The sequence below is a fragment of the Abrus precatorius genome, unplaced genomic scaffold (genome assembly GCF_003935025.1).
Source record: "Abrus precatorius isolate BTA unplaced genomic scaffold, Abrus_2018 Scaffold9, whole genome shotgun sequence".
NCBI classification, from domain to species: domain Eukaryota; kingdom Viridiplantae; phylum Streptophyta; class Magnoliopsida; order Fabales; family Fabaceae; genus Abrus; species Abrus precatorius.
In genome coordinates, this window is record NW_020874439.1 from 28,734,511 (window position 1) to 28,762,122 (window position 27,612).

General features: G+C 30.2%; 3 protein-coding genes and 1 long non-coding RNA gene across 7 annotated transcripts; 1 reads left to right on the plus strand and 3 right to left on the minus strand.

Moving 5' to 3' along the window:
- Positions 1-512: 512 nt before the first annotated feature.
- Positions 513-3,196, minus strand: LOC113849802 (60S ribosomal protein L15-1-like). Its single transcript, XM_027479981.1, has 4 exons — positions 3,124-3,196; positions 2,387-2,553; positions 1,031-1,228; positions 513-943 (listed from the first exon to the last, which is right to left on the minus strand). Exons 1-4 carry the CDS (start codon positions 3,125-3,127, stop codon positions 698-700), a joined length of 615 nt encoding a protein of 204 aa, XP_027335782.1. The 5' UTR covers positions 3,128-3,196; the 3' UTR covers positions 513-697.
- On the plus strand, positions 1,832-21,290 carry LOC113849803. Its single transcript, XR_003502142.1, has 3 exons — positions 1,832-2,058; positions 4,781-4,792; positions 21,279-21,290. It is a non-coding gene; the product is annotated as an uncharacterized LOC113849803 (long non-coding RNA).
- On the minus strand, positions 10,522-18,864 carry LOC113849800 (E3 ubiquitin ligase PQT3-like). 4 transcript variants are annotated; one of them, XM_027479976.1, is made up of 16 exons: positions 18,212-18,822; positions 17,835-18,015; positions 17,258-17,354; positions 16,987-17,068; positions 16,724-16,893; positions 16,026-16,102; positions 15,857-15,913; positions 15,592-15,748; positions 15,364-15,512; positions 15,002-15,166; positions 14,606-14,905; positions 14,412-14,453; positions 14,010-14,259; positions 13,647-13,766; positions 13,198-13,273; positions 10,522-11,350 (listed from the first exon to the last, which is right to left on the minus strand). In XM_027479976.1, exons 2-16 carry the CDS (start codon positions 17,998-18,000, stop codon positions 10,736-10,738), a joined length of 2,523 nt encoding a protein of 840 aa, XP_027335777.1. In that variant the 5' UTR covers positions 18,001-18,015; positions 18,212-18,822; the 3' UTR covers positions 10,522-10,735. The 4 variants fall into 4 exon arrangements, with proteins under 4 accessions (XP_027335777.1, XP_027335779.1, XP_027335778.1 ...); XM_027479978.1 differs by lacking the exon at positions 17,835-18,015 and having other exon boundaries at positions 10,543-11,350; positions 18,212-18,849; XM_027479977.1 differs by having other exon boundaries at positions 10,577-11,347; positions 17,835-18,864.
- LOC113849801 lies at positions 20,840-26,832 on the minus strand. The gene is made up of 11 exons (XM_027479980.1): positions 26,685-26,832; positions 25,673-25,771; positions 24,796-24,855; positions 24,658-24,697; positions 23,578-23,756; positions 23,389-23,427; positions 23,175-23,261; positions 22,694-22,754; positions 22,362-22,486; positions 21,310-21,401; positions 20,840-21,157 (listed from the first exon to the last, which is right to left on the minus strand). Exons 2-11 carry the CDS (start codon positions 25,718-25,720, stop codon positions 21,043-21,045), a joined length of 846 nt encoding a protein of 281 aa, XP_027335781.1. The 5' UTR covers positions 25,721-25,771; positions 26,685-26,832; the 3' UTR covers positions 20,840-21,042.
- Between the last annotated feature and the right edge of the window lie 780 nt (positions 26,833-27,612).

Sequence of the window (27,612 nt, forward strand, 5' to 3'; positions counted from 1 at the left end):
CTTTAAATTATTAGGTCACATCTATCAATATTTGGATAATCTAAAACTGTTTAAATTATCCCAAATTAAGCCAAACTCAACTCCGAAACTGAACGGAGAAAATGAGTACAAACAATCCTTTAATTTTCCAGCATTAACTTCACCAAACTTGAATCTACTCAATCGGGTATTATTTCATTTAAAAATATGGTCATCAAACTACCATTTATAACTTTTACGAAAAATGCTAATACACTTCGAACACATTATTATTAATTCAAAATGAAATCACACTTCAAAACATTATTCATTCGCAATTTACCGAAATCGTTAAATTACTATCATTCCTCTTTCCAACTCTAAACTGTGTCTAAAACTTTGCCTTTACCCGGAAAAAGAACCTTTATCATTTTCTTTGACAATCGCAACGCGGTAAGTAATTACCAAAACCATTAAACAAGATAAAAAAAAAAAGATACCAAATGAATCATAGCACGAGAATTGCTACGATTATAAGATCGACAAAGATATAGAAGAAAACAATTCTGGCATATAATAGAAAACTTAGATCATTAATCTCCGCTATTTTACCCCTAAGACGAGATTCGCAAAAAAAGACATGATTCAGGCGTTCAAAATTTTGACGATTTCCAAAGTCAAAATATAATGCACTCCAAATATTCGGAAAATGAAGCCACATAAGATAACAGCAATAAAATCAGCGGTAGCGGCGAAGGGAAAGGGTGTTGTTTCTCTTCCAGGTTGCCCTGCGGGATGGACGTGCTTTGTGGTACAGATGCCCTCTGCCCCGTAAACCCCTGTTGCTTTTCCCAGCAGAAGTGAGGCCTCGCAGTTCCCTGTGTTTATGGACTGGATTGCAGAGCCAGTTGATCCTTGGATCATTTCTTATAGCACTGTGGGCAACATCCACCAGAATGATCTCAAAATATTTGTAAGTTGAGTCCTGTAACACACAACAATTGCGTCAAGCTCGATAGCCAGCAATTCATCATAACCAGCTTTCAATTTCATCAATGGTATGATATCAAACCTCATTCACCCAGTACGAATTGAGGACCCTGAGGCCACCCAGCATCCGCCCTGCTCGCTCCTCAGCAACAGACCTCTTGCTTCGCTGAAATTTGAGTTGAGTAACACCTTGATTTGTGGGCTTCCCATAAACAATACCTTTGGGAACTGGTCTCTTACGGCCACCCCTTCTAACACGAACACGGTATATCACATAACCCTGGAATGTTATAGAATATAACCACAATCAAGATCAGAAAACAACAAATGAAGCAAGGTGAGACTGCTATACAAGGACTGGCACAAGCTATGCATTTCTCAATTAACGGGTTAATAAATATAGGGAAGAGCTGCGTCAGATTGATACACCAGCAAATTTAGTAAGGAAATACGCTTAGTCTCTGATCAACTGCTCACTTTACTATAGCTGGTCTGAAGAAGAATCCAATCATTTGTACATATGCAAGTTTAACCGCTAAAGGGCTTAACACTGTTGTCTTGTACACTCATAGAAACTTCCTCTCAATGATTCATTTTTCGCATTGTTTGTTTCATTAAACAAGAAAGGAACTACATATAATTCCCACTGCATTGGCTATTGGGGCAAAACTTTGCAGCTAAGAAGCAAGAAGGAAAAAATGACACAAAAAAGTAAAAAAAAAAAAAAACTAAATAAATTATACAACTCTCATAACTAAAATGCAAACAAAACTATCATGAGTAAACACAGAAAAATAAATCACTAAAAATCATGTCAAACAAATAAAAAAAATTTCACCTACTTATAATATAACACAATCGCAGGCTCTTCCTATTAAGTAATAATTAATAAAAATGGTAAAAAACTGTATCAGATTGTTACAAAAGCAAATTTGATAAGAAGAAAATTTGCTTGGTCAGATAATCGACTGCTTATTTTACTGTAGCTGGCATCAGGAAGCATCCAATCATTTGTACATATGCAAGTTCCCCAAGGGGAAAATATATATGCATCAGGACGCAGCTTAGCCAGCACTCTGTTGTAGAATACTTACATAGAAATTTACCAAAGTCAATGTCTTAGCTTCATTCTGTATATCGTTTTAATAGTACTGAGCAGTTGTCACCTTTTTCAGAAACAAATTAAATACAGAACTACATCTAATCCTCCCTGCTTTGGCTATTGGGGGTTTCCCTTCCAGCTAAGACTTATATTTATTTAAAGATTAACACTCCCAGCTAAGAAGCCCCAAGAAAAAATGACAGAAAACAGTAGGAAAAAAGTAACTAATAAATTATACAACTCTTGACATTTAAAATGAAAACAAAATTAGCAGGTCAATGAACACAAAGAAATAAACAGCTATAAATCATATCAAACAAACAAAAATTTACTCACCTGCTTAGCCTTGTACCCCAGACGGCGTGCCTTGTCTGGGCGAGTAGGCCTTGTCACACGGACAATAGAAGGTTGCTGACGATACTCCCAGCACCTCACCCGCTGCAAGAATCTCATAACATCAGATTGCTTCTTGCGCCAAAGCTCCGAAACATACTTGTAGGCACCTATGGACACATAAATCAACAAAATTCATCAATCCCCACTCATTCCAACACAACTAAATCCTAATTTCACTTGAATAGTCAAACAATATGACAGCAAGCAAAGCCATCATAATGAATAAACAACATTCTTACAAAAACCAAATCGGAACAAGTGACAAAACGTCACTATAAAACCCCTGAAAGTTACGTATATCATCAATAATTCATTTCATTTAGGTTTATAAATGGGGCAAACTTGACTATAACCACTAGAAAATTGCATAAATTTTAAAATCTGGTTAGTGCAACCAACTAAATCAATAAAAAATCCAAAATAAAAAATGAAATGGAAACACTGTCATTCACAAAATGCTCGCATTCCCTAACCAATTTTCCACACCTTACAGTCCCTAAAATCTTACTATCAAAACCGAAAAAACTTGCAAAATGAAGCGAAACTAGGTCCATCTTAGCATGCACGACATGACTGTGAACTCTATGAACCAAGTTTAACGTCGAAAGAGAAGATTCAAACCAAATTCATAAGAAAACAAATGTAAAAGCAAGGGAGGAAATGGACAGAGGAAGTACCCATTGTGAGGAAGTGCGCAGTCACAGTAGCGATGAGTTAGGGTTTGAAGGCTTCCTCTAACTTTTATAGATGCTACCACATACTAAACCCTCAGATGAATAGATCTGAGCCGTTTGTTAATTCTGCGGGACTCAAAAATGAGTTCAAGCAATTGCTCTAAAAAAAAAACTCAAGTGTTAGAAAAGTTTGGAATATATTTCTACTTATTTTTTTAATACTCTTTTAATATTTTATAAATTAAATATTAAATGTTATATATAAAATCTAAAAAATTAATATTTTTATTAAATAATTAAAATAATTACAGGAAATAAAAGATAAATTAATTTATAAATTTTTCTGTAATTAAAAGTTATAAAATTATGTGTATGACTCATTAAATTCGAAATTAAATCAAAATAGTTTTTAATATATAAAAAAATTAAAAGGTGTCAAAAAATTATATTAACTAATAAATATATCCATCCAAAGTATAGATTTATATAAATATATTTTTATTTTTATTAATTAATTATATATTAAAATAAATATAATTCAAATAGTAATTATTTTTAATGTAACAAAAAAATAAAAACTTTGATTATTTTTTAAAATTAATTATATATTAAAATAAATAGAATAGTTAAACTTAAATTATATATAACTTTAAATATTCTAAATATTAATAATAATTTAATTATAAATTAGTAAATATAATTGTGTGTTATACAAATTTATTTATATTTTTTTATTAAATTAATTTATTTTAAAATAAACAAAAATTATAATTTAAATATAAAAATATATAATAATAAAATATTACTATATTAAATAATATTAAATATAATTATATTAAAAAAATATGATAAATATATTTTTATATATAAATATTTTCATATATTTTATATATTTTTCATCCTCTTCAATAATAAAAATTGTTATTTATTTAGTTGATATAAACATAAAAATTTTTTAAAAAATAAATTAAAGAAAACATGAATAAACAGTAAAATTTTTAATTATTTTTAAATATAAATAAAATAAATTTATTATATTATTATTGTTATTAAATATTTTAAAATAAAAATAAATATATATAAAAAAAGTATATACCAATGAATAGAAATATAATAAAAAATATTTTTTTAATAAATAATTATATTTAAGTAAAATCTATTTAAACAAAGTTTAATTTTTATTTTTTAAGAATTGAAATAAATAACATGAATGATGTATAAGATTATTAATTTATGATTTTAAATATATTTAAATTTGAATTATAATAAGTAAATGTATAATAATAATTAATAACTCTAATTTAAAATATTTTTAACTTTTAAATTAGTATTAAATTTAAAAATATAATATAAATAATTATATCAATACAAAAGTATTTATTTATCTTATTTTATATTTTAAGTATAATTTAGTTTATAATTGAAGAATAAATTGTAAATCCATTACATTATTGAATATTTAAAAAAAATTAATAATCACATAATTAGAATATAAAATATTAATAAATAAATATAGTTTAAAACATTAATATTAAAATTATAAAAAAATATTTTTATAATATTTTAAAAATTAATTTATGTCTTTATTTGATAGTAGATTTTTTTAATAATTATAAGAAAAATATTTAAAATGTGAAATAAATATTAAAAAGTTAAAGAGCTCTAATTCAATGTTAAAACAAATAATATATAGTAATAAGTAGATGTAGTCAATTTTATATAAATTTATTTATTAATTTTAATTAAATTTAATTATAAATTTTTTTTATGAGTGCTATAAATATAATTAAATTTAACAATATTATATTTTATTAATTAAATTTAAAAAATCTTTAAAAAATATATTCACAACATGAAATTATATTATTTTTTATAATTATTTTTGAAATATAATTATAAATATTTTTATTTATAAAATTTAAAATATGATATAATTTTAGATAATATAAATTTATAATATTATAGATTAATTTAGTAAATAATTATTAATAAAATTGATATAATTTAATTAGTTAAAAATAAAATTTAATAATAATATCACTTAAAAATAATATAGTTTTATATTTATTCAACAAATTAAAATAAAACATATGAATATAATTTAATAAAAATAAAATATAAAATATCAATATTAATAATATATGTACTTAATAAGATAAATAATTCCTAATGTTGACATGATTCTAAAATAAAGTAAGATGATAAAAAAAAATTTAGAAAGTTTTCAAAAATTACGTATCATAAAAAAAATTCATTTGTATTATAATTTATTTATTTTTTATCATAAATATAATTTAATAATATATAATATAAAATAATAATTTAAATCAATACATTCAAATTTAAATATAAGATATAATTTTATTTGTCATTAACATATCACTTGAATTATTAGAAAAAAAAAATCATTTCACTTGAGAACTTCATTTAATTTTAAAAAAAAAAAATTATGTAATTTAATTAATATTTGTTTCTTATTTTTTAATATTTTACAATTAAGTTTTTACAATTAATTTTTTTATTTTTAATATTTATTAAATTTAAATTTTTTTTATTAAATATCATTTATAACAAATTTGTTATTGTCTTTTTTAAAAATGTATAATTATCTATATAAAATGTTTACATAAAATCAATTCTAATAAAAAAATTTAAATATAATTTAAAAATAATAATTATAAATCAATGATAATTTTAATTCTTAAATTATATAAAATATTATAATTAATTTTAATAAATAATTATTAAATATAATTCATAGTCAATATGCTATTTTTGTTTCTGACATTACCAACATTTGTTTTGACTTGAGTTATTAGTAAAAAAAAAATCATATCATTTGAAAATTTTATTCAATTTTTATGAAATTTAATATTTCTTTCTTTTTTTAAATATTTTACAATAAATTTTAATTTATTTTTAATATTTAATAAATTTAAATTTTTTTATTAAATATCACTCATAGCAAATTTGTTATTAACTTTTTTAAAAGTGTATAACTATTCATATAAAATTTTTATATAAAATAAATTTTATAATTTTTTTTGAAATATAATTTAAAGTTAATAATTATGAATCAATGATAATTTTAATTCTTAAATTATGCAAAATATTATATTTAATTTCAATGAATGATTATTAAATATAATTCATAGTTAATATGTTATTTTCATTTCTCACATTACTAACATTTGTTTTGACTATACATATTTTTCTAAATCTTTATAATCATAAAATTTAATATAAATATATAAAGTAATAAGTAGTTGCAATTAATAACATTGTAAGTTATTTTAAGCATTCTAAAGTTTAATAATAATAAATTTTATTGTAAATGTAAATAATTTTTATTAAATGTTACTTATAGCAAATTTGTTATTTTTTTTTTGTAAAAGTGTATAACTATCCATATAAAATTTTTATATAAAATAAATTTTAATAGAATTTTTTTAAATACAATTTAAAGACAATAATTATGAATTAATGATAATTTTAATTCTTAAGTTATATAAAATATTATAATTAATTTTAATTAGTAATTATTAAATATAATTCACTGTCAATATGTTATTTTCGTTTCTCACATTACTAACGTTTGTTTTAACCATACATATTATTCTAAATCTTTATAGTCATAAAATTTGATAGTTTTAACCATACATATCATTCTAAATCTTTATAATCATAAAATTTGATATAAATATACCAAGTAATAAGTAATTGCAATTACTAATATTATAAGTGACTTTAAGCATTCTAAAATTTAATAATCATATATTTTTTTGTAAATATATACAGTAATAAATAGTCATAGTCAATTTTATATATAAATATAAATAAATGTAGATATAGATGATATTTTATATCTGAAAAAAAATATAATTATTAAACTTGAACTAGTAAATTAACTTGTATGAGTTAAATGAGCTAACAATTTCCTTGCACATTTATTTTATTTAATTTGCAAATTTTTATATGTATTTTTTACCAAGTTTAATTATATGTTATTTTAAATTTATGTAATTGGGATTGACTTCAAATGCTTTTACATTTTATTTGGTTCAATGAAAAAAAGTGTATTTTTTTTTTTAAATCTCTCTTCTTTTTTATTTATGAATTATGAAAAATGAATTTTAAAAGGAATAAATGAAAAATTTTATGAGTAATCTATATAGTAGACCTACGAGTTGTGTAAGAGGATTGTAATTAATATTTTTTTGTAATATCTAATGTGAATGATAATTATAGACTAATATAGTTTTTAACTTGGTGTGGAAATGGTTAAGACTTAAGCAAATCAAAACTTCAATTTGAGAAATAGAGTATGATAAGTTGCTTACTAGCTTGAAAAAAGTTGAAAGGATGTGTGGCATATGTGGTTGAAGTAAGGTAAATATATTTTACTTCTTTTTTCAAATATATTTACTTACTTTTCTAACATCCTCTCTTAAATTTGGAAAAGTAAGGTAAATATATATTTTTTAAGAAAAGCTTGCCAGTATTATGGACCATTGATTAAGATTGGATGGTTAAAAGTGTAAGATAAAAAATTAATGATACAATTTAAATTTATCAAATAATAAATTGGTAATTTAATATATATCTTCTTGTTCCTCTCCTTCTTACTTTTTTTTTTTCTCTTTCATTTTCATCTCATTCATGTGACATGAATTCATTTACTCTCTATCTTTTATTGGCATTACTTTTCATTTCGCTATGACTATAAATTATAATTTACAACATCAAGGATTCACAAATACTAGAATTATGTACACAAAAATATAAAATTAGAAAATGTTAGAATTATAAAAAAAAAATTTTTTTTGTCCAAATCCCTTTTGATTGTTTAGGTTAAATAGATATTGAAAAGTTATATATAATTTGCACAAATATGAGTTCTATGCTAAAAGTTAGTTTACGATGTTAAAAGACAATAAAATTTATAATATTTCACTACTTTCTATATTGGTTCTCCCAGAAGAATGAGGTATAAAGTAGCATTTAAAAAAATATATACTTTCGACGTTGATTCTTTAAAAAGAATTAGAAATTAGTGTTTTATTTTTTTTAATCTACTTTCTACATTTGTCATGCCCAACTCGTCCATAACTTAATTTAAGTCAACTCGCTTACTGCAAAACTTCAACTTTCTATCGATAACATCAAATCTGAATTTTATCCACCTCAAACAGAGTTTCGATTAAGGCAATGAGAAATATTTTTCCCATGTTGAAGTGACATGGATCTATTTGTTGCATTATTTTTGGCCTTTTAATTTGGTTTTATTAAACGAACATGATCGTGACGGTGACAATTTAAATTAATGAGTTTTTTTAATGAACTTTGGTTGTACTTCAACTTCTCAATCAAATAGCTTTGTTTTTCTCCATCCCAAAGATATTCCTTTTGAAAAGTATAGTGATATAGATGTTGAAAGCTCTTGTAATTCACAGTCCATAGAGGATATAATTATTTGCGATAGTTGGTTCTATAATTTTGGATGAACTAGAGATGAAAAATGTTTCTTGTGATGTTTAGAAGAACAACAACAAAGTAGAAGGGAAGAAATGGAGGAGGGGGAGTGGCAAATTACTAATTTGTCCTTCATTATTCACACTATAACTTGTTATTATATAAGAAATTTACTCAAAAATGATTAAATCCTAACCATTCATTTATTACAAAATCATATCAATGGTTCATAATTATTTATACTTATTAAAAAGCATTACTTTTTTTATTTCTTTAGTTATTTATTTAAGGGAAGATATTATAATCACTCTTAAAAGATTGAAGTGATTTCTTTAGCTAAAGTCTTTGAACTTTCTTTGATTTGTTGTTTTGAAAATATTGAAATTATTTTAGTTTCCTTAGCTAGCCTTCCTAGTCATTTTGTATTTCCTTTTTTTCTTCTTCTATATTTCTTATCTTTGAATTATGCAAAGATGATGGAGAAAAATACACGAAACCATTTATTCCCTAAAGAAAATCACAAAATTATCCTTGTTTGTTCTTTTTCTAAGCAAGATGCATATAAACTTAATAAAATAAGTCAATAAAATCTAATACATATTTGGCCACTTGTGGTGGCCTATGGTAATATGACTCTAGAAAATCTATTAGAGGTTTCTTTTTCCTACATTCTCATTAGATGAATCTATGTCAAAGTTGAACTCCAAGAGTTTGGTGTGGGTCTTCTCCAAGTAAAGGACATGGATTGCTAGATGTTAGAAGTAAATATAACTCTAAGCTATTAACTTAGTTTTGCCCTCAATCTTATCATTGTTTCACATTGGAAGATTTAATCACCCCATATATATATATATTATTCTGATATATGTGCTGATAATCAAGCTAACTTAGGTCACACATAATTACCTAAGCTATCATAATTTGGACATCCCACTCCTTATTAAGATAACTTTCTCCAACTAAACTTTTACCTAGTAATTACTATTAATACTACCACCACCACTACTACTACTACTAATAATAATGTGTATGCAGACTCCAAATTCACACAGGGACAGGTCATAATTTGTGCCCCAAATAAAATATTTCTCATAAAAAATAATTTTTGTCACATAGTTTGATTGTCTAGGGATTATTATGCACCTAAGAAATCTAAATCAAAATAACTTAAATATATTCTAAAAATTATATTTTTACAGTCACTTTTTTTATACTCCTTTTTTAATTTTTATCTTCTTTTTTTATCACATCATCTATCGCATTTCATACCTTTTTCTTTCTTTCTTCTTTTCTCTCTTATCCCTTCACCCATGTAACACCAATTTAATGACAGTGAATATGAAGATAATATTGACAAATGTACTCTATCCCATTGTTATCCATAAGATGACGTTAGTATCACATAAAACGATAGCAAATTACTCAATATATATATAAAAGCAAAATTAGAAAAAAAAAAAAAAAAAAAGAGGTTGTGATAAATAGTGACTATCTTAAACACACAGATGACTTGTTGGATAGGAACAAACAACTGAGTTTGGGGTATCAATATATCTTTGATTGCAAAAATAAAAAATAAAAATTAGTGTATCAATTCATAATTCTCCCTCATAGCAAAACTTTCATAATTTTAATATAAAAAATTTCAGTATTAAAATTTTAAATGGAAAAAACCTGTTGCACAAATTGTCACTCATCGTATAGAAGCAATGCAGCGGCACTGATTAAGATTTCGCGATCGCGACAAAGGGGCTGAGAAAAGAGGAAAAACGAAAATTCCAACGGGTATAGCGAAATGTTCATAAAATCGCTTCAATATATTAAATGACAATATGACTTAAATTTCTATCCATCTCAATCACAGGAAAAAGATACATGCAACATGCACTCTCAAAACTAATTGACAAAAATAGAATAACCAGAAGTTAGAGGAAGCGTTGGTATTATATTAAGAAAATTCAAATGGAATTGAAGGAAAACAATAAACAGATTCATTGGATTTGAATAAAAAGTGATAATTTTACATGAGAAAATTATTGAAAACTGATAGAAGTGAGTCACAAGTTACATTGAAATTGCATCCAACAAGAAGTTTATTTCAGGCGTTGGAAGAGAGGAGCAATGAAAATGTTGATACAAAATATCACCTATGCTTGCGCTCCCTCGATCCTCTCGAATGCCTTCCTTCATCCTCCCAATCGGCAGCCGGCGGCGGAGGAGACGGCTCATACCTTGACGGCCTTCGCTTGAAATGCCGCTCATCGTCGCTAGATTCGTAATCGGCAGCGGCGTTGCTCTTCCTCACTTCGTAATACCCGTTCGGCCCTGTCTTGAGGTGGGCCGAAGAGGCACTGGCAGTGGTAGTCACTGGTTCCGTCGTGGAAGAAGTGCTGACCTTTCTCTTCTTATTAGGGACTTCCTCCTCAGCCGGGAAGCTTATGCGGGAGAACACGCTGGCCTTCTGCTTCCGATCAGCAGCTATTGCCGCCGCTACTGCTGCTGCGTTCGATGAAGTTTTGGTCACCGGTTCCGATGACCTTCTGGATGAGGATTCCGAACGGTGATGGCGGGGATGGTGGTGCCGTTCGTGCTCGTACTCGCGATCCTTTTCTTCGCGTTCGCGATCAGAATGGTGGTCGGACTTTCTCTTCACCGGACGCGGAGGTTCCACCTCGCGTGGAGACCGATCTGGTGACAGCCGTTCTGAACGGTGACGGTGGTGATGGTAATCGCTACCCGAAGACGGTGGAATTGACTTCTGCACCAAAATAGAAACGCCAAACTGTTAGGGCCATGTTCTATAAATTAGAAAATTGCTATTTTTAATTTATTTAACCCTTTCAATTTAAAATATAATATCAACTGTATGTATATCTGACTCAAGCAGCAACATTGGGCTTCCTAATACCTATATCGTATTTACTATATATTATTTATTTACATCCACCATCATATGAAAGATTTGTTATTCCACCCAAATAAAATGCACTTCTTTCATAACGGCAATTAAAACACTGCGTCATCTACTTTGAAAGAGGAATAATTTTTTTTTTTTGCTAATGCAACCGTATAAATTTTAAACATTTATATGTACAACTTGTACAGTCTTCACATTATTGGCAATATTAGTGCTGTCATAATTTCTGTTGCGATGAATTCGCTTGGTTCCTAGTTACTGCCATTTTTCCCGATATAAATCCTTTCTTGAACTTCCAAAAAATTAAAATAAAATTTCATCTTTAACAATTTATAATAACTAGACTGAAATCATAGACGCAACCAAACAAAATAACCAAGACACCGCTAAGTACAACGCACCCGATACATTTATTAATAGTTGAACTGTTAAAGTAAAAATCATAGAAAACATTACAACAATGATCATCCATCTTATTTTTTCGCGGGAGGATAAGAGGCCCAAGCCCACTCGCGTTCAACGAACTATATATCAGTCGGGCCAAATATTCAACAGCACAAGACCTTTCCCTAAACCCCAAGTCCCACTCAAAAGCATTTATAATCAACTTCAGTTTTCGAAAACCTAAGTAACAAAAATGGTGTTTCTTTCCAAAAAACAGTTTTCATCTAAACATTACATGGACCATTCGTGGCCCAGATAAGGTGGATTTATGTGTGACTAGAATTATGCACATATCCTAAACAAAAAATTGGGGGATAAGCTGAATCCAGGCCAAGGGAGTTAAGTAAAACAAACTTCTGCAAATGCAGTAAACATCGCCAGAAACTAATAAGCAACAAGATCCTTTAGATGCCCTTTTGAATGAGAACAGTCAACTCCCACTGGCACCATTCACTCATTGTAACCCATTAATTATTAATGAAAAGACTAACGTACAAAATCCACATTCCATCCATTAATTATACTATACATATGCTCGACAATTTCTAAGTTCAAGATCAAATTATCCAAAATATAAATATCCCCAACTTGATGAATCAATTTATTCCACCCTCATCAGTAAACATAGATTACCAACAGGAAACCAGATACAGAGAAAACAGACATGATGGTCTTGAATGAATCCACAAAAACTTGACACTGCACCCAAATACAACCTAAAGAAAATGCTTCAAATTGCAAAGATAATTCTAAGGGGTTAAATGATTTGAATCTGTTCAATGATTTAAAGCATGCCCATAAGCCTGAATAGATGATGACGGAAAGGCTTTGACACTGGGATCATGAAAATTTAATTATAGTACTGCACCGTCACATTTAGTAAGATGCAGCACTATCCACTACTTTGTTCTTTTAATACGTTTTAAATCAATTGGTTGCTGTTGACCCAAAAAATAATGGTAAAACACGTGGGCTTTTGCTCCCTCAACAATTTCATGATCAACCTGAGTATCACTTGATGAACAAATCTTTTTATCAATAAATGAAGTCAAAATAATTAATTGTCAAAGCTTACTATAATTAAAGGAACAAAAATAATAAGTGGGATTATCTTGTGCAATCAGTGCTCTTTTGCAAGCTTGAGGTTTCTTGCTGAACTTTTGGTAGAAAAACCCAAAAAAGAAAATGGCACGCAAAAGTCCACGGTAAAAGAGAGCAAAACTAAGACAATAAAAAGCACATACAGTTTTTGATTTCATTGAAGAAACATCCCCAACACTGCTCACTTCCCTACCAAACTCTCGATCTTTGGAGAAGTCCCTGCTCCATAAGGAAATAAACTCATTAAAAAAACCATGAGAAACAAATTTTGGGACAAGTCTAGAGAACTATGAATAATTAAAAAACTTTGGCAACTAAATTTGAAAAAAAAAAAAAAAGGACGGAAGAATATATCTTATGTAAAGCAGGGTTCTACAATTATTTTACCAAAAACCACAGCATAATATCGCTGCTCTTTATTGGGGGCAGTAGGTTGAATATTCATATTAAAAATTACAAAGATTAAAGGGGCCAGATGACAATGTCTTAAGTTTAACTGCTGCTATTTAAAGTGTTTAAAAAAGTTAAAAGTGAATCAAACATAACCACACAGCAGAACATGACAGCCATCCAAATAGTAATTCCAATTTACCTTTCACCCCGTCTCTCATTTTCACGCTTCCTCCTCAGATCAGCTTTCCGTGCTTCAAACTCCTCTCTACTCATAACAGGAGGAGGAACATTCATTCCCATATTGAACTCAGCAAGATCCCTGAACAGTCATAGTTACTATATTACAATTCGGCATTTTAAAAAACAAAGTATCAATAGAGTCAGACAAACATGCAACCAAATTCACCAGAAGTGTTCACTTCGCAACCCTCAAATCCCACCCTCAGCATCAAAAAGATATAAATATCCTGGACAGGTGTGTCTGTGAGTGAGAATAAGAGAAGGGAGTTGGTGGAAGTAGCAGAAGTGCTGAATTCTGATTTTAAATAGCATATTAATATACCTATGAGGTGGAACAACAGGCATCATGTAACCTTGCATGCTAAATGGGTCTTGAGGCATACCACCTGCAAATGGCATGTCCAAGGGGCCTAGACCATAACCCATCATTTGCATTGGACCAGCATATGGTGCCATAAATCCATCCATACAAGGTTGCATGCCATTCCAGTACGAATTATAGCCAGGAGGAGGGCCCATTGGCATCATATAGTTCTCAGCCCCAAAGTCATATGGGGTTTTCCACTGCAAATCTGCAAGGTAAATAAAAAATTAATTGAAATTGTTAAAAACCAATGAAAAAAAGCATCTGTATATGCCCTCAATCACTAAAAGTTATCATGATACCAGATCCAGAAAAAAAAATACATATAATGGGGTACACGTCATACAACAGAAAATTTACCATTTGGGGGCAATCGGACTTTTTTTTTTTTCTTTTTCTTTCCTGCAAAATTTAAAAATCAAATGAGAACAACATCAACAGAAAATCAACAATTAAAATAGAATTTTAGCAGTTCAAGAAATGTTGACTAATAATTTCCCATTTTCACCAAATCATATTAAAAAAACTTGGGTGACAGTAGCTATCTACATTACCTGCCTCAGCAGGAACCACCTTTTGTTGCACTTCTTCCTCAACCAACTGACCACTCCCTTGTGAGATTGGTTCCTTTACACTGATTGATTCATGAGTAGCTTCAGATACATCAGCAGCTCTGGGGTTCCTTACTGGCTCAGATGTCTGCTGTGGAGCAGAAACAGCCTTTCTATTGTCAGCAGTTTCCTGTATATTAGTTGTTCCTTCATTAACAGGTGAAATCTTTAGTTCTCCCTTAGATGCAGCAGATGATGTTGGGGATGGAATCTTAGACTGTGGACATCGAGCCGACTCCATATCTGAAAAATCAAAATCAGAAATTAAAATGCATACATTGACAAATTTATAACAGATAATAGTCCAAGCAAGATTCACATCATAAAAGTTTCACTAACCTTGAACTTGGAAAGTGCTCCCAGCATTTTCAGCACTGCTATTGCCTGACTCTAATATACGATTGATGGTATCTCTAAGTGTCTTATTTGGTAAGAGATCGTCTGCAAGAATATTTGTTGCACCACATACACACATTGACTTGGAGATAATATAGTCCCTTATACCTGAAAAATTTTCAGAAAGTTATAATAAAACTTCAAGATACAACTTCATACAATAGTTCAGGGCAAAAAAAAGCATAGAAGACATAAAACATCTAAACTGTTCTGTGTTTGCTTAATGAGGAAGAGGAACTATACACTAGGGAAAAGTGAGCATAGTACTGAAAACTCTAAATACAACATATGCTTGAAAAACATACATTTGTCACAGAAGCTTTTGAAACAGCACTTGCTTGTCAATACAGCATCTTTCATGACATCATTGCACAAGGGACAACGGAGCTCAGGTGGTAGGTCCCCAACAGAACGTGTTGATGGCAACCCTTCAATTTCTTTCTCAAAAGCAGCCCTGTTTGCAAGGACAAGATGAAATTCAACTTCATGTCTTCTCATGATAGAATGAACAAGCATAATCAAGATGTACTCACTCATTTGGCTTCAGGACAGCTACCGAACCATTTGGTAAAGCGTAGGAACCTTGTGGGTTTACCATCAGCATGGATCTAGGAATACCAGTAGGTTGCTTGACTCTTTTGATGTCATAATTTGGGTCACCATTTGTGGGGCAGTGCTGAATAAAATGTCCTAAACAAAAAATGAAGAAAAAAAGGAAGTAAGCCAATAAAACTGACAAATGCTATCCAGAAATTTGCAAGCAGAGGGGAATTAAAAAGTTCAGAAACATTAACATACCAGGCACCTTGCATCTGTGACATACATAGCCTTGTGGAGGTGTTTTCCGTTCCAACCCTGCCAGATATCAGCAAGTGAATGACTGAGCATTTGTTGATCATAACACTACTATTTGTATGAAAAGTAGCAACTAACTCAAAAAAAGTATATAATAGGCAAAGAGAATTACCAAAACCACGTCCACCCCCCATCCGTCCACCCATACCCCGCCCAAAACCTCTACCAGTGCCAAAGTCTGAACCTTGACTGCATGTCAAAATTATTAAAAAAGAACTAGCATAAATATTACGAAGACAAAATGAAAATGTTTTAACCAAAACAAAAACACATTTATGGAAAGAAATCTTTGGTAGGAAAAGGGATTCCTTAGGCTATGTTGGAATTTATGAACGTGAGAAATGGAATAAAATTACTTGCCATTGTTTGAGTTTTTTTCAGTAAGGTCAAATGGATTGGAACCTGATGGAGTTTATTGCATCCCATTCCATCCAATCCAATACCTTTATTTTCTCTTCCATCCCTCCACAATTTTGGAGGCATGGCATGACTAACTTATTGTTCATTAATCATCTTTTTATCATAAAATGTCCAATGATATGATAATTTTATTTCATTATAACCCATTCCCATTGCATTCGGTTGTGCCATCATTAGATGCCCAAACATGACTAGTTTGGTAGGAAAAAACTTGGAATAACTATGCCAACCCACGTCTTCTACAGATGAAGAATTCCCAATGCCCCTTGAAGAGATGACCCTTTCTTGCAGATGGGATAGAATTAGTAGTTTTTGTTTCTTATTTATCCATTCTACGCTTATTCCAAGAACCAAAAAACACAGCAAAAGAAATGAGGATATTCTACTCACCGTTGCCAATCCAAGGCCGGAGTATCAATCAGGGCCTTTATCTTACTCTCTTCATCAGCTTTGTTAGTAGTTGGAGGAGCCTCTGGAATTATGTTGCTCGATTGAACAGGAATTTGATCAGGAATTGAATACAAATCATTGCCAAATTCATCCCAATCCAGATCTTCAGGCTGTCAAGTTGTATAAAGAGCTCAAACTCCAAGGGATTGAATCTGAATTGTTCATTGTTCATAAAAGACAAAATGAAAAGAAAAGAGACTTACAAGTTTCATGGCAGATGTATCTTCAGCTGGCAAGCTGCTGTTTTCAGGTTCAGTTTCCACCACCTTATTCTCCACCTTTTGTCTGCAAAAAGAAGAAGACAGTTGCAACTCAAGAACACAGAATTAATCTCAGGAATGAATAGTGCAGTTTTTGGTTGCGCCCCTATATACAAACTGATGAGTACCCATTTTAACAAATTTAGAAACCAAATGCATGAAAAATGATGAAAATTTTAACAACAGTAATGAGATTATAAGTTTGAGATAGTACTCTAGTTCAGTAACAATTGGTAAACGTGGCCGTCCTGGAACCCGACGAATTAACACTGAAGTATTTTTAGGAATCAACATTTCTTCATCATGATATTCTGAAATTCCAAACAGACAGAGCAGCTATAAAACACTGTAAATATGCTACTCATGAAGCCAACTATATGAACTACCACACTAGAAATTTCGCAAAGTCAGGCACCTTTAATTCCTATAGCTAGATTGTAGCCTAACTTAATGTTAATACCCAGGTTAACACTCTGCACTTTCAATTTTAAGTATTTCTTTTTTTTCTTTTTATGTAGGGGAGTGGAAAGTGAATTCAAATACAAATAAAATATATTTCAGTTTAGCGACAGAGAGGTTCGTAGGACTAGTAAAAATGTGTACTTGAGAGAGGTACAAGATAAATACTGTGAATTTATCCAAGAAACCCCTCCTCAAAGCTAAAGAATATGCAAAAGATTAATTTTTAAAATTTAAAATTAAGCCTCGAATTAAAAGCTTAAAGCCCACACTCATATTATCGCCCCAACCCACTAGTTAAAGACAGTAGTTCAATCAAAATCAGAACCAACCTTCATTGGTCTGGGCGTTGGTGACCACGAGGTCGAAATCAGTACCCCTCCCCAAATGCTTGGATTCAAAAATTTTTTCTTTCAATGTACCAACAGAGATGAAAGGACCGTCCATGGGAATTGAATCATAATCTCTTGCACTCTTAAATTTATAATACACCGCCATGGTATATTTCTCTTTCTATCAATCAAAAAGATTAACTTCAAAGCAATAACAAAGGACGATAAATCAAAGGGCCTCTGAAATTTAGAAACGGCCCTGTTATTAATCTAAAAACAAATCAAACAGTACAATATATCCAAGCTCATTTTTTTTTCTCTTTTCTCTTTTTTCCACAACTTGCAGATTACTAAGGTTAAGATCGAACAAATCGAACCGCCACGACGATGAGAGCACTTCTAGAACTCTTCACGAGAAAACGGTCAAAATCTTCGTCTTCGTCTCACAAACCCGAGCGCACTCAGAATCCAGAGACTTCAGATTCCGTCCAGAGAATCAAAATCAGAGTAACAAGATCGTCATCGTACGATCGTGGATGAAAATCAGCCGAATCCAAATTCGCAGAAGCAAAGCCCTTTGAAATCACAAATCCACAGAAGCAGCAGCAACAGTTAGGGCAGAATAACGCAATCGAATCGAAGAAAAGGAACAAGAGTATTTGTTCCTTCGGTGAAGACTCAAGCCAACGAACCACGAAGCGACAGCGCGTTCGGATTCGGCGCGAACCTCTCCGATCGGCAGCGACGGAAGCTTCAAACGAGAGTCGCGAAAAACTCCTCCTCCTTGTAAAAGCAGCAAAAAATCTGAAACGATTCTGAAGAATAGCGAAGCAAATCGAAGATCGGTTGTGGAGAATCGACGATAGGGCAGAGCGATTGAAACCCTATGATAGGGAATAATTGGGGCTAGGGTTGGGTGAGAGAAGCGAGAGTGGGAAGGGAATGAGCAAAAGAGAAAAGAGGGTGTGGTGTGGTGTGGATTGAACGTGGGTGAGGGTGTGGCTGTTTGGGGGTATTTCCTGACAAACCTAGAAAAATAATGCTAAGTTTTTATATTTATAATGATTTGATTTGAATGAATGGCTTGCTTTGCTTGCCCTGCAGGAGTCGGCGTGTTTTATACTCGCTGTTCTATGCGCGTCTCGACACTGTCACCGCCTTTGTTTTATATAATTTCACTCCGCTGTGATATGATGTATACTTTGCTAAGATATAGTTTACCAAGAAAATCAAGATAAAACTTTCAAATAAATTATATTTAAATAAAGATACCTTTATCTAACCACTAAGACAAGGATTTTAACCGCCTTTTCTAACTAAATTTTTATTTTTTAACTATTTTCTTTAAGTTTAGTTACAACGTGACAAAAAAAATCAAATAGATACTTAAATGAATCTCATATCATTATGAGAAATTTAAATCTAAATTAAAATATAAAGATCAAATAAAATCAACCAAATTAAATTTTATTAATATTGCAGAGTTGAGTTTAGATGTTGATATCGAAGAAAATTAATTAAATATTTATATTTTAATGTACGATTGAATTTCAAAAATGACGTTAATGATAAAAAATAATAATTAGTCTAAAATTTCTCAAACAATATTAATAAAAATATTATATTAATTCAATAAAATAATTATTTAGCGTACATATAATACAATGCATACTTTAATTATTTTAATTTTAAGATATAAATTTTTTAAAAAATCATATCTCGTTCACAAGTGCATGAGATCAATGATACATTAATAATTTTAATTTCTAAAGTCTTTAACCCTTCTAATATGAAACAGTTCGCATGCATTCAAGAATTTATTTATTTTTATTTTAACGTTTGGTATTTAAAGTTTTTTTTTGTCAACATTACTTTGCCGTTTCTTTATTTTCATCTATAAAAGATTATATAAAAATCACTAAAGAGAAGTACAGCAAAAAAAGAAAATAAGTCTAATGCACAAACCAAGCTTAAGATTAATGATTTATTTATTTAATTTTTTTTGCCATTTCTACACCAAGAAATGGTTGTGTCTATTAGAAGTGCTGTAATTATTTTATGCCAACAACCATTTTATCACTTGAATTCTTATTATTTAAATCTCAAAACATATAAAATAAGATAGATAAATTAACTTTAAATTTATTTAACTAACTTGAAATTTCATTTCATCAAGATAATTTTTTTTGACATTTTGTTATTAGTTTTAATGTTTTATAATTATGCAACTTCAAAATAGCATTTGAACTTATAAGTTTATACTTTTTTCATCATTATTATGTCATTTATTTATTTATTTATTTTTATATAATTTCCTTATTGAAATTCTTGTATTTAATTTTATTATAGTTTAAGTTAGAGTTGGCAAAAAGATTATCCGACCTATTGAAACTTTATTTTTTCAGGAAGCTTGATCAGATCAGATTAAAAACACCTAAATTTAATTCAAACTAAAGTCGTACACTGTATCAGATAGATTCAAGTCAACTTGGTTGAACATCAACCTCATTTTGCATGCTTGAATTGAAGTTGTGTGTATGATTGTGTTTTAAAAATTTATTTTAATAAAATATTTAATGTGTTATTAGTGCTATTTATTGGTTAAAAACATATTTCAATAAAATATTCTCATATTATATTATTATAGACTATTGAAATAAAATTTGATTGTTGTATTAAAATATAATTAATTTTTGTATTAAACTATAATTAATTTAATCAGTAAACAGTAAAAGAAACGCCTAAAATATTGAACCTAATTTTTATTTTTCTAGAAACTAATTTGAATGACGTATTCCCAATCTTAAGAAAATTATAATCAAATCGTCCAAATTTAAATTATTCAAATATAGCTATTTCGTTTGCATGTATGACATTCCATGTATTTTAATTTTATACATCCTATGATCTGATAACGTAAACCAGGCTGTTTTTCTAATTGTTCCAAATTAGTGTAATTAAAAGGCTGAGACTAATCCACAATTATCATAAGAACGGCAAAGTCGATTAAATAAATTCTATTTTAGTGATAGACATAACATGGGATGTTTTTTCATTTTCTAATTGGTATAGAGGATCAGCCAACAAGAAATCCGTTATCAACCGAGGAATCCAAGGCTTAATTTTTCCCCCTCTCCCCTCATTACTGTATCTATGATGGTATAACAGGAGAAAAGTAAAAATTACAAAAGAAAATATAAAGTGAATTTCATACATCTGTTAATATTAATGAAGATATAATGACAACATACGCCAGAAAAAAGAAAACAGCAATCTGTACGAAAAACTTTGGATTTTCCCTCATGTTTGGTGATGTCACCGCCCTGAAAAGTATAAAATATTATAAACTCGCTTATACCCCATACGAGGGGAAAAATGGAAAGCATGCAAGCAGAAAAGTAGCGGTACGAGAAAGACCATGACAGTTATTCAACTGATATTGAGATTTCACTTTGTTACTCAAGCACAACAATACCTAGCAATTCGTTGAGAGAGTCGATGAAATGGTAAACTTTGCATGAACACAATGCCTGGTCCGGTTAGAAGAGCCGTGACCGCATTGTCACCCTGCAATATTGAGATCACAATCATATACACCATAGTTTTGAGAAAATCAAGATGCATATTGTTATGAATCTCACGTTAAATAGAATATGATGTTCAATGTGATACTTAAGTCATGAAAGGCTCTCTTAATTAATGGACTAATCTTTTTGGTTGGGTTCTTCACATGTAGTTACGTCATGACACGTGTTAAAAGAAAGCTAAGGAAAGATTAAGGGTGGCATGAGGTCCCCATAGGGAATATTCTTATACATTGTATAAAAGGTGGCCGTACCCTGAATCATCCCTATTAATACAATATAATTTCCAATTATTGAGGATCTCGTTGATCCATCTGGAATAGAAATTTATAAAACAGTAGAAGCCAGTTAACAAATCATAAAAAGGGGCAGCCTAGTGCCTGTCTCAAAGTATCTACAATGCTTGGAACTAAGGTTGGATTTGGATAAAGTAATTCAAAACCACTATATTAAATGTATTTAGATAGTTAGAAAAAATATTTTTAAAATATTGTAAAATTTTAACTACATATTTTTATGCTAAATAGAAAGAACTATAAATGACTTGTCTTTGGAAAAATTTTAAAAATATCTGTTATGCTTAACTTTTTGTATTTATCATTCATAACTTCTTTCATACTTCACTTTCTCTTTGACCATTTTTCATTATTAATTTCAAATTTTTTAGAATTTTAAAATTATCCATCCAAACACAACCTAAGGGTTGAATACTTGGATCCGTTGGTTGCCTATAGATAACAAATAACGAATTTTTGCCAGCATACCTGCTCAAATAATTACAAAGTTTACTACTGAAGTTCTCAGGTCGTAAAGTCTTTCCCAATGAGCATAAAAATTTGAAATCAATTCCTACCATTATCAGGGAGAAAGGAAGACACCAACCATGCAAGGTTTTTAAAAAAGGAAATAGAAAAAGGCTTGAGAAATAGAAGCTTTTACTTACTCCAAACATTGTCCTCCTTGCAGAACCATTATATTTTATTTGGATATTGACTGTACTTGTCACAGCAACAATGCAAGAAACATCAACAGCTAGAACTTCACCGATCTCAAGATTTTTCTGTACAACTAACAATAAACAGAATCCAATAGAGTGCCCCAATGAGAAGTAATAAGGGAGTATGGTTAAAAAGAAAATTGAAAATACTCCAAAGCAAGATCTTAATCAGAATGGCATTTAAAAGTTGGAAAATAAATGGGAAGGAAGGAAGAATTGTAAATGGAACAAAAAAATAAAATTTTATGAGCACATATCAGTCAAGAAGAAAATAATACCAGATCCACCCGCTAGTATGAATGCAAGTCCTTGGCCACATAGCTTCTGCCTCAAGAATCCCTACAAAAAGAACATGATCTTAAAGAAATGAGATGGAGATATGCATGACAAGGAGACTTATTTCATCATACATGCAATTGCAACCCAAAAAAAATGTTTATGAACAGGAAGTTGACAATCAATCACACCAAGATCCATTATTCGACAAGCAATGTATCCTTAGAACTTATTTAATGTCAATGATATCTTCTGCTGCAAACAACAATTCAATGTCGACATTGCAACCTACACAGATTGCAACATCTTGGAAAGCAAGATCAACGTCCATTTCATGTAATGTATCAAAACTAAAATATTAACTATTATTAAGAAAGCAAACTAAGATTGGCTGCCAGGCCAGTGATATCAAGTATAAGTTAGTAACAAAGAAGACGACAACAACAATAATAATAATAATGAGAAACAACCCAATTATTTTACCTCAGCATTAGCAACAACATGTCGTCCCCTCTGATCAACTATGTTGCTAACCTTCACATCACCCACAGAGCAAAGAAATGCATCTGGCTACAGAAAAATTCAAAAATCAAAATAAGGTTATGTTGTATTCTGTTATTTAAAAGAAAATCAAACAGTAATGCCATAGAAATTTAAAATCCAATCAAACAGCAAATTGCAAACAAATTAGTTATACCTGACACAATATCTCTCCATTGAACATTGCCAAATCGATCTGTATTTGAACAAGTAACAGACACATAACCACATACAAAAAGAAATTCAGTCAGATGAATATGAATGTGTTTTAGATGATAAATTTGAGACTTAAAGCAAGAGTAACAATGAAGTATTCAATTAATTTGAAGAGGCATGTAAGTATAACCGGAAGAATTCTTGCAAAATAAGGTGCAGCAATTCCAACAAATCCATCGCTTGGTCCAGCATTGCGAAGAACAATGCTAGCTATGGTTTTGCCAAATAACCACTGCCACATGCCTACTTCATTTTCTGGAAGGTAGGCATTTTCCATTTCAACAGATCCAGACATAAAGCACATGGAACCTACAATTAAAATAGCATAGAGATTCTGTAAAAATATTGATAGGTGTGATCCAAAAATTGCAATCCAACTATAAGTTATTTATGCATATAGACACGAACATGGATGAATTTATTGGTATCAATATACATTATATAAGATATCACGATGAGGACTACTAGGAAAAGATCAAAGCAAATTATCCGCATATCTCCTCTCCCACTAAAATCTACTTACAGGTAACCCGTACTAAATGATACTTCAATTATGAATTAGGGAGACCAAAGAAAATCACAAACGGGCATACAGGCAAGCTTGTGCAGTACTGACAATTATAAATCAATTTAAGAACAAGGAATTCATTATTATTTTTCTGAATAACTTCTTGGCCTTACGTTTATCCAGTTGTTTCTCAAATATTTTAAGCAAATTAAAACAATATATTCAGACTGAAAAGATCATTAAATATTTGCAAACCAAATAAATAGTTTATTTCATCCCCATTTGACGAAGAGTCATGACCAGCCAGTATCACCCATGTTAAAGAGATAAACAACATGACCCATAATTAACCTAAGCCTCCATTGCAACGCATGATATGGGCCTCCCATCTAGTGGGGTTTGAGGAGGGTAAATTCATGCAGCCTTATCCCTACAAGCAGAGAGGTTGTTTCTAGGATTTGAACCTTCGGCCTCTTGGTCATAAGACAACAACCTCACTGTTGCACCAAGGATTACCTTTCATTGCAATATTCATTATTATATATAAAAATAATGTTTGGATCAGTTTCATATTCAGGTATGTAATTGATATTTACAGTTCAAAATGACAGAGCAAAAAACTTACATTTGAAGCCTGCAAAGAAAGATCATCAAGGAAAAACAAAAATCAAGATTCATGAATAAAAGTCCCTAACAACTTACCAGGCTTTGCGATGATTTTTTCTTGTGGCTTCAGCATTATCTGTATTGCCAGAACAAAATGAAGAATAATATTACACAGCCATAGATAGTATAAAATATAATAAAATTGACATTTAAATTTTGGAAGGTCACATTTACCTGAACCACTTGAGCTTCACCCCCTAAAATCTGAAAAGGTATAATTGCATCTTGCGGGCTCTGAACAGCATAACATGAAAAATTCACCAAGATATATAAGGATATTTGATAAGAGCAAATGCATATTGTAGAATGTCAGGCATTTCCTTTTATGATAGAATCCTATCCCATAAGAAGTTGAGGGCATTGAGACACCCTTGAGAAATAATGCTCACAAGCAAATATATGAATAAATATATCAAGAAAACTTTCCTTTTTCTTTAGGTTTGTGCATTAGAATTGCTAGTCAGTCTTTTCAATTTTCCAGCATACGTTTTGCTGGTCATTTGTGAGGTTAACTTCTCCTTACTTCCTTATCAGTTATACCCCCCACCTTAAGAAACACAGCTATTTTACTGAGAACAATAAGCATGATAATAAAAGTGTTACCTATTTATCAATTTTAATAATACACAGTACTAGACCAAACATCAAAGAAAAGTTCTTTTTTAGACAATGGCATTTTGCACATTCCAGAGGAGGTATGTAAGTTCAATGGAGGCATGGACCAAAGGAGCAAATTATCTTAGATCTTGAACTCAAAAGTAAATTTTGTTGATTATACCACAAAGCCACCCCATCAAACTAATGTAACACGAACTTTGATTGCAAAAGCTTAGCAATGTATAAAAGAGACACAAATTAATCTTCTGGAAAACTCCAATTTCACAAATTAAAATCTACTTGAGAAGTCATTGAGGCATCAAACACATTAAATTACCATTCAAACTCCACTAAGCTGTTCTAGAATTGAGATTAACCAAAAGCAATTGATTGGAGCCAAGGAAAAATTTAAAAAACATATTCTTTTGTCAAGGGCAAGAATTGATGCAAGTACCTGATAAACATAAGGCTGAAAAGGCGTTGAGAAAAACGGTGCAGCCATGGCTCAGACACAGGGATTACTTTGAACTCACCAAAGATAAAGGCGGCCAATCTGGAACCATATCCATGAAGAATTTAATTGAGTTTTTATTGTAGAATTTATTTGAATTCGATCATGTCGTAAATTCTTATGTTTGGATGTAACAAGTTTCAACTGACAACCGATAGAATGATTCAACTAATCATATGATAATAAAATATTACTAACTTGGCATTATTCTATCATTATTTTATAAATGTGAATTAGACATATTTAATCACAATGCCAGCCATTATCTTTTATATTGACAATATTTAGAGCAATAAATTGCTAAACTCAGGATTCAGCATCAAATTGAAGTTAAAGTCACAAAAGATATATTCACCCCATATCAAAATAACAGTTTTGTTTTATCTTTTGGCAATTAACTTATCATCCTTCTAAACATTCCACATGCTACAGAAAGCTTTTGCACACCAAACAAGTACAGCCTCCTAGACAAGAAAAAAAAAAACCCTAGATCCCAAAAACACTTCCCTGAATGCTTATTTTTTTATATGATCCAGTACACTGATCCACTCACTTGAGCATTTTTATTTCACTTTCTTTTCTGATAACTCATGCTCAGAACCAACCAGATAACAAAGTAACAAAGCACATGGATGCACACATATTCTTTGTGGTGAAAAATTAAACCCAGATACATAACCAAAATTATACTCGCGAAAACAAAAGATGCACAAGATTCAACTAGAAACAATTAGAGAACGCCCAATGCTGTGCCTCAGTAGTTGCTCCAGCACCTTTAAATAGAAGACCTACTCTCAATTAAATCTTGAGACAAAATCGAGGCAGTATAAGATAAAACCCGTCGAAAATCATTGTTAATGGAGGTTCAAACGCAACTAAAAACCAAGAAAAATATTCGCAATTGAATATTACAGTGATAATGTCAAATTGCAACTTCTCTTGCATAACAACTTACTGAATAATATAGTTGGTACCCAATCGAACACAGATCTGGTCGATCAATCGATACCCATAGGCAAGCAAGTCTAATTGAGAGGAAGACGATACATTGGGTTACTGGGGGGTTCGGGTATGTTAAAGCTTTTCTTTTCTTTTTTTTAACAAAAATTACTCTTTTCCCTCTTTGACTTTGTTCTTGCAATTTATGCTACACGTGTCTATCATTCTGACATGGCTTTTTTCTATTGGCTATAGTTGTCAATCTTGCTGCTGGCTAATTCCTATTGGCTAACATAGCGTGATCAAAACTGTAAATGGTGCATATTAAAATATCTTGTAAGCTGCGAGTTTTCAAATAAAAATAAGATATATTATATCATTATTTTAAAATTTAATAAACTTAAAAGAAAACAAATATTGTAATCAATAATTGTCAAGCACATGATGAGAGTTATTCAATAGAGGATAGTTGTCATCTAAAAAGATATTATAATCAATAATAATAAATCTTAAATATTAAATTAAATAATATTTTTAATTTTAAATATTAATTGTAAAAAAATAAATTGAAAATTAATTTTTCAATGCTAAAAAAGACGGATGGTACGATTAAAAAAATATTATTTAAATTTTACATTATATATGGATATTTAGGGTCAAATAAGTTGTAATCTACTTGCATAAAAATTTCAAAAACTAAAATTGATCTAGTAACCCAAAATAATAGGTAAAAACATAAGGACTGTCCTTGCTAACAACTGAGGTAGAAGCGGCTCTTAGAAGTAAAAATTTTGTTTAAGTTTTTTTTTTTTTTTTTTCCCCTTATTGTTGAGTAAGATTCTTTGACCTTTTTTTTTTTTTTTTTTTCTAATTGTGTTGTATTAGTAGTGTATAGAATTAATAGTATTCTGTAAAAAAATTAAATTTAACAAAATAACACGTCA

What these genes read in the sequence shown, in the direction of transcription:
- LOC113849801 (XM_027479980.1), bottom strand. Translation starts at nt 25,720, where the DNA reads ATGGCTGCACCGTTTTTCTCAACGCCTTTTCAGCCTTATGTTTATCAG. An exon ending in AAAAATCATCGCAAAGCCTG is followed by an intron (nt 23,757 to 24,657) that starts GTAAGTTGTTAG and finishes TTTTAATTGTAG; the next exon opens with GTTCCATGTGCTTTATGTCT. An exon ending in CTCTCTCAACGAATTGCTAG is followed by an intron (nt 21,158 to 21,309) that starts GTATTGTTGTGC and finishes TATACTTTTCAG; the next exon opens with GGCGGTGACATCACCAAACA.
- LOC113849800 (XM_027479976.1), bottom strand. Translation starts at nt 18,000, where the DNA reads ATGGCGGTGTATTATAAATTTAAGAGTGCAAGAGATTATGATTCAATT. An exon ending in CAACGCCCAGACCAATGAAG is followed by an intron (nt 17,355 to 17,834) that starts GTTGGTTCTGAT and finishes TTGGAATTTCAG; the next exon opens with AATATCATGATGAAGAAATG. An exon ending in CCGGCCTTGGATTGGCAACG is followed by an intron (nt 16,103 to 16,723) that starts GTGAGTAGAATA and finishes TTTGACATGCAG; the next exon opens with TCAAGGTTCAGACTTTGGCA.
- LOC113849802 (XM_027479981.1), bottom strand. An exon ending in TGGGGTACAAGGCTAAGCAG is followed by an intron (nt 1,229 to 2,386) that starts GTGAGTAAATTT and finishes ATAACATTCCAG; the next exon opens with GGTTATGTGATATACCGTGT. An exon ending in ATTCGTACTGGGTGAATGAG is followed by an intron (nt 944 to 1,030) that starts GTTTGATATCAT and finishes TGTGTGTTACAG; the next exon opens with GACTCAACTTACAAATATTT.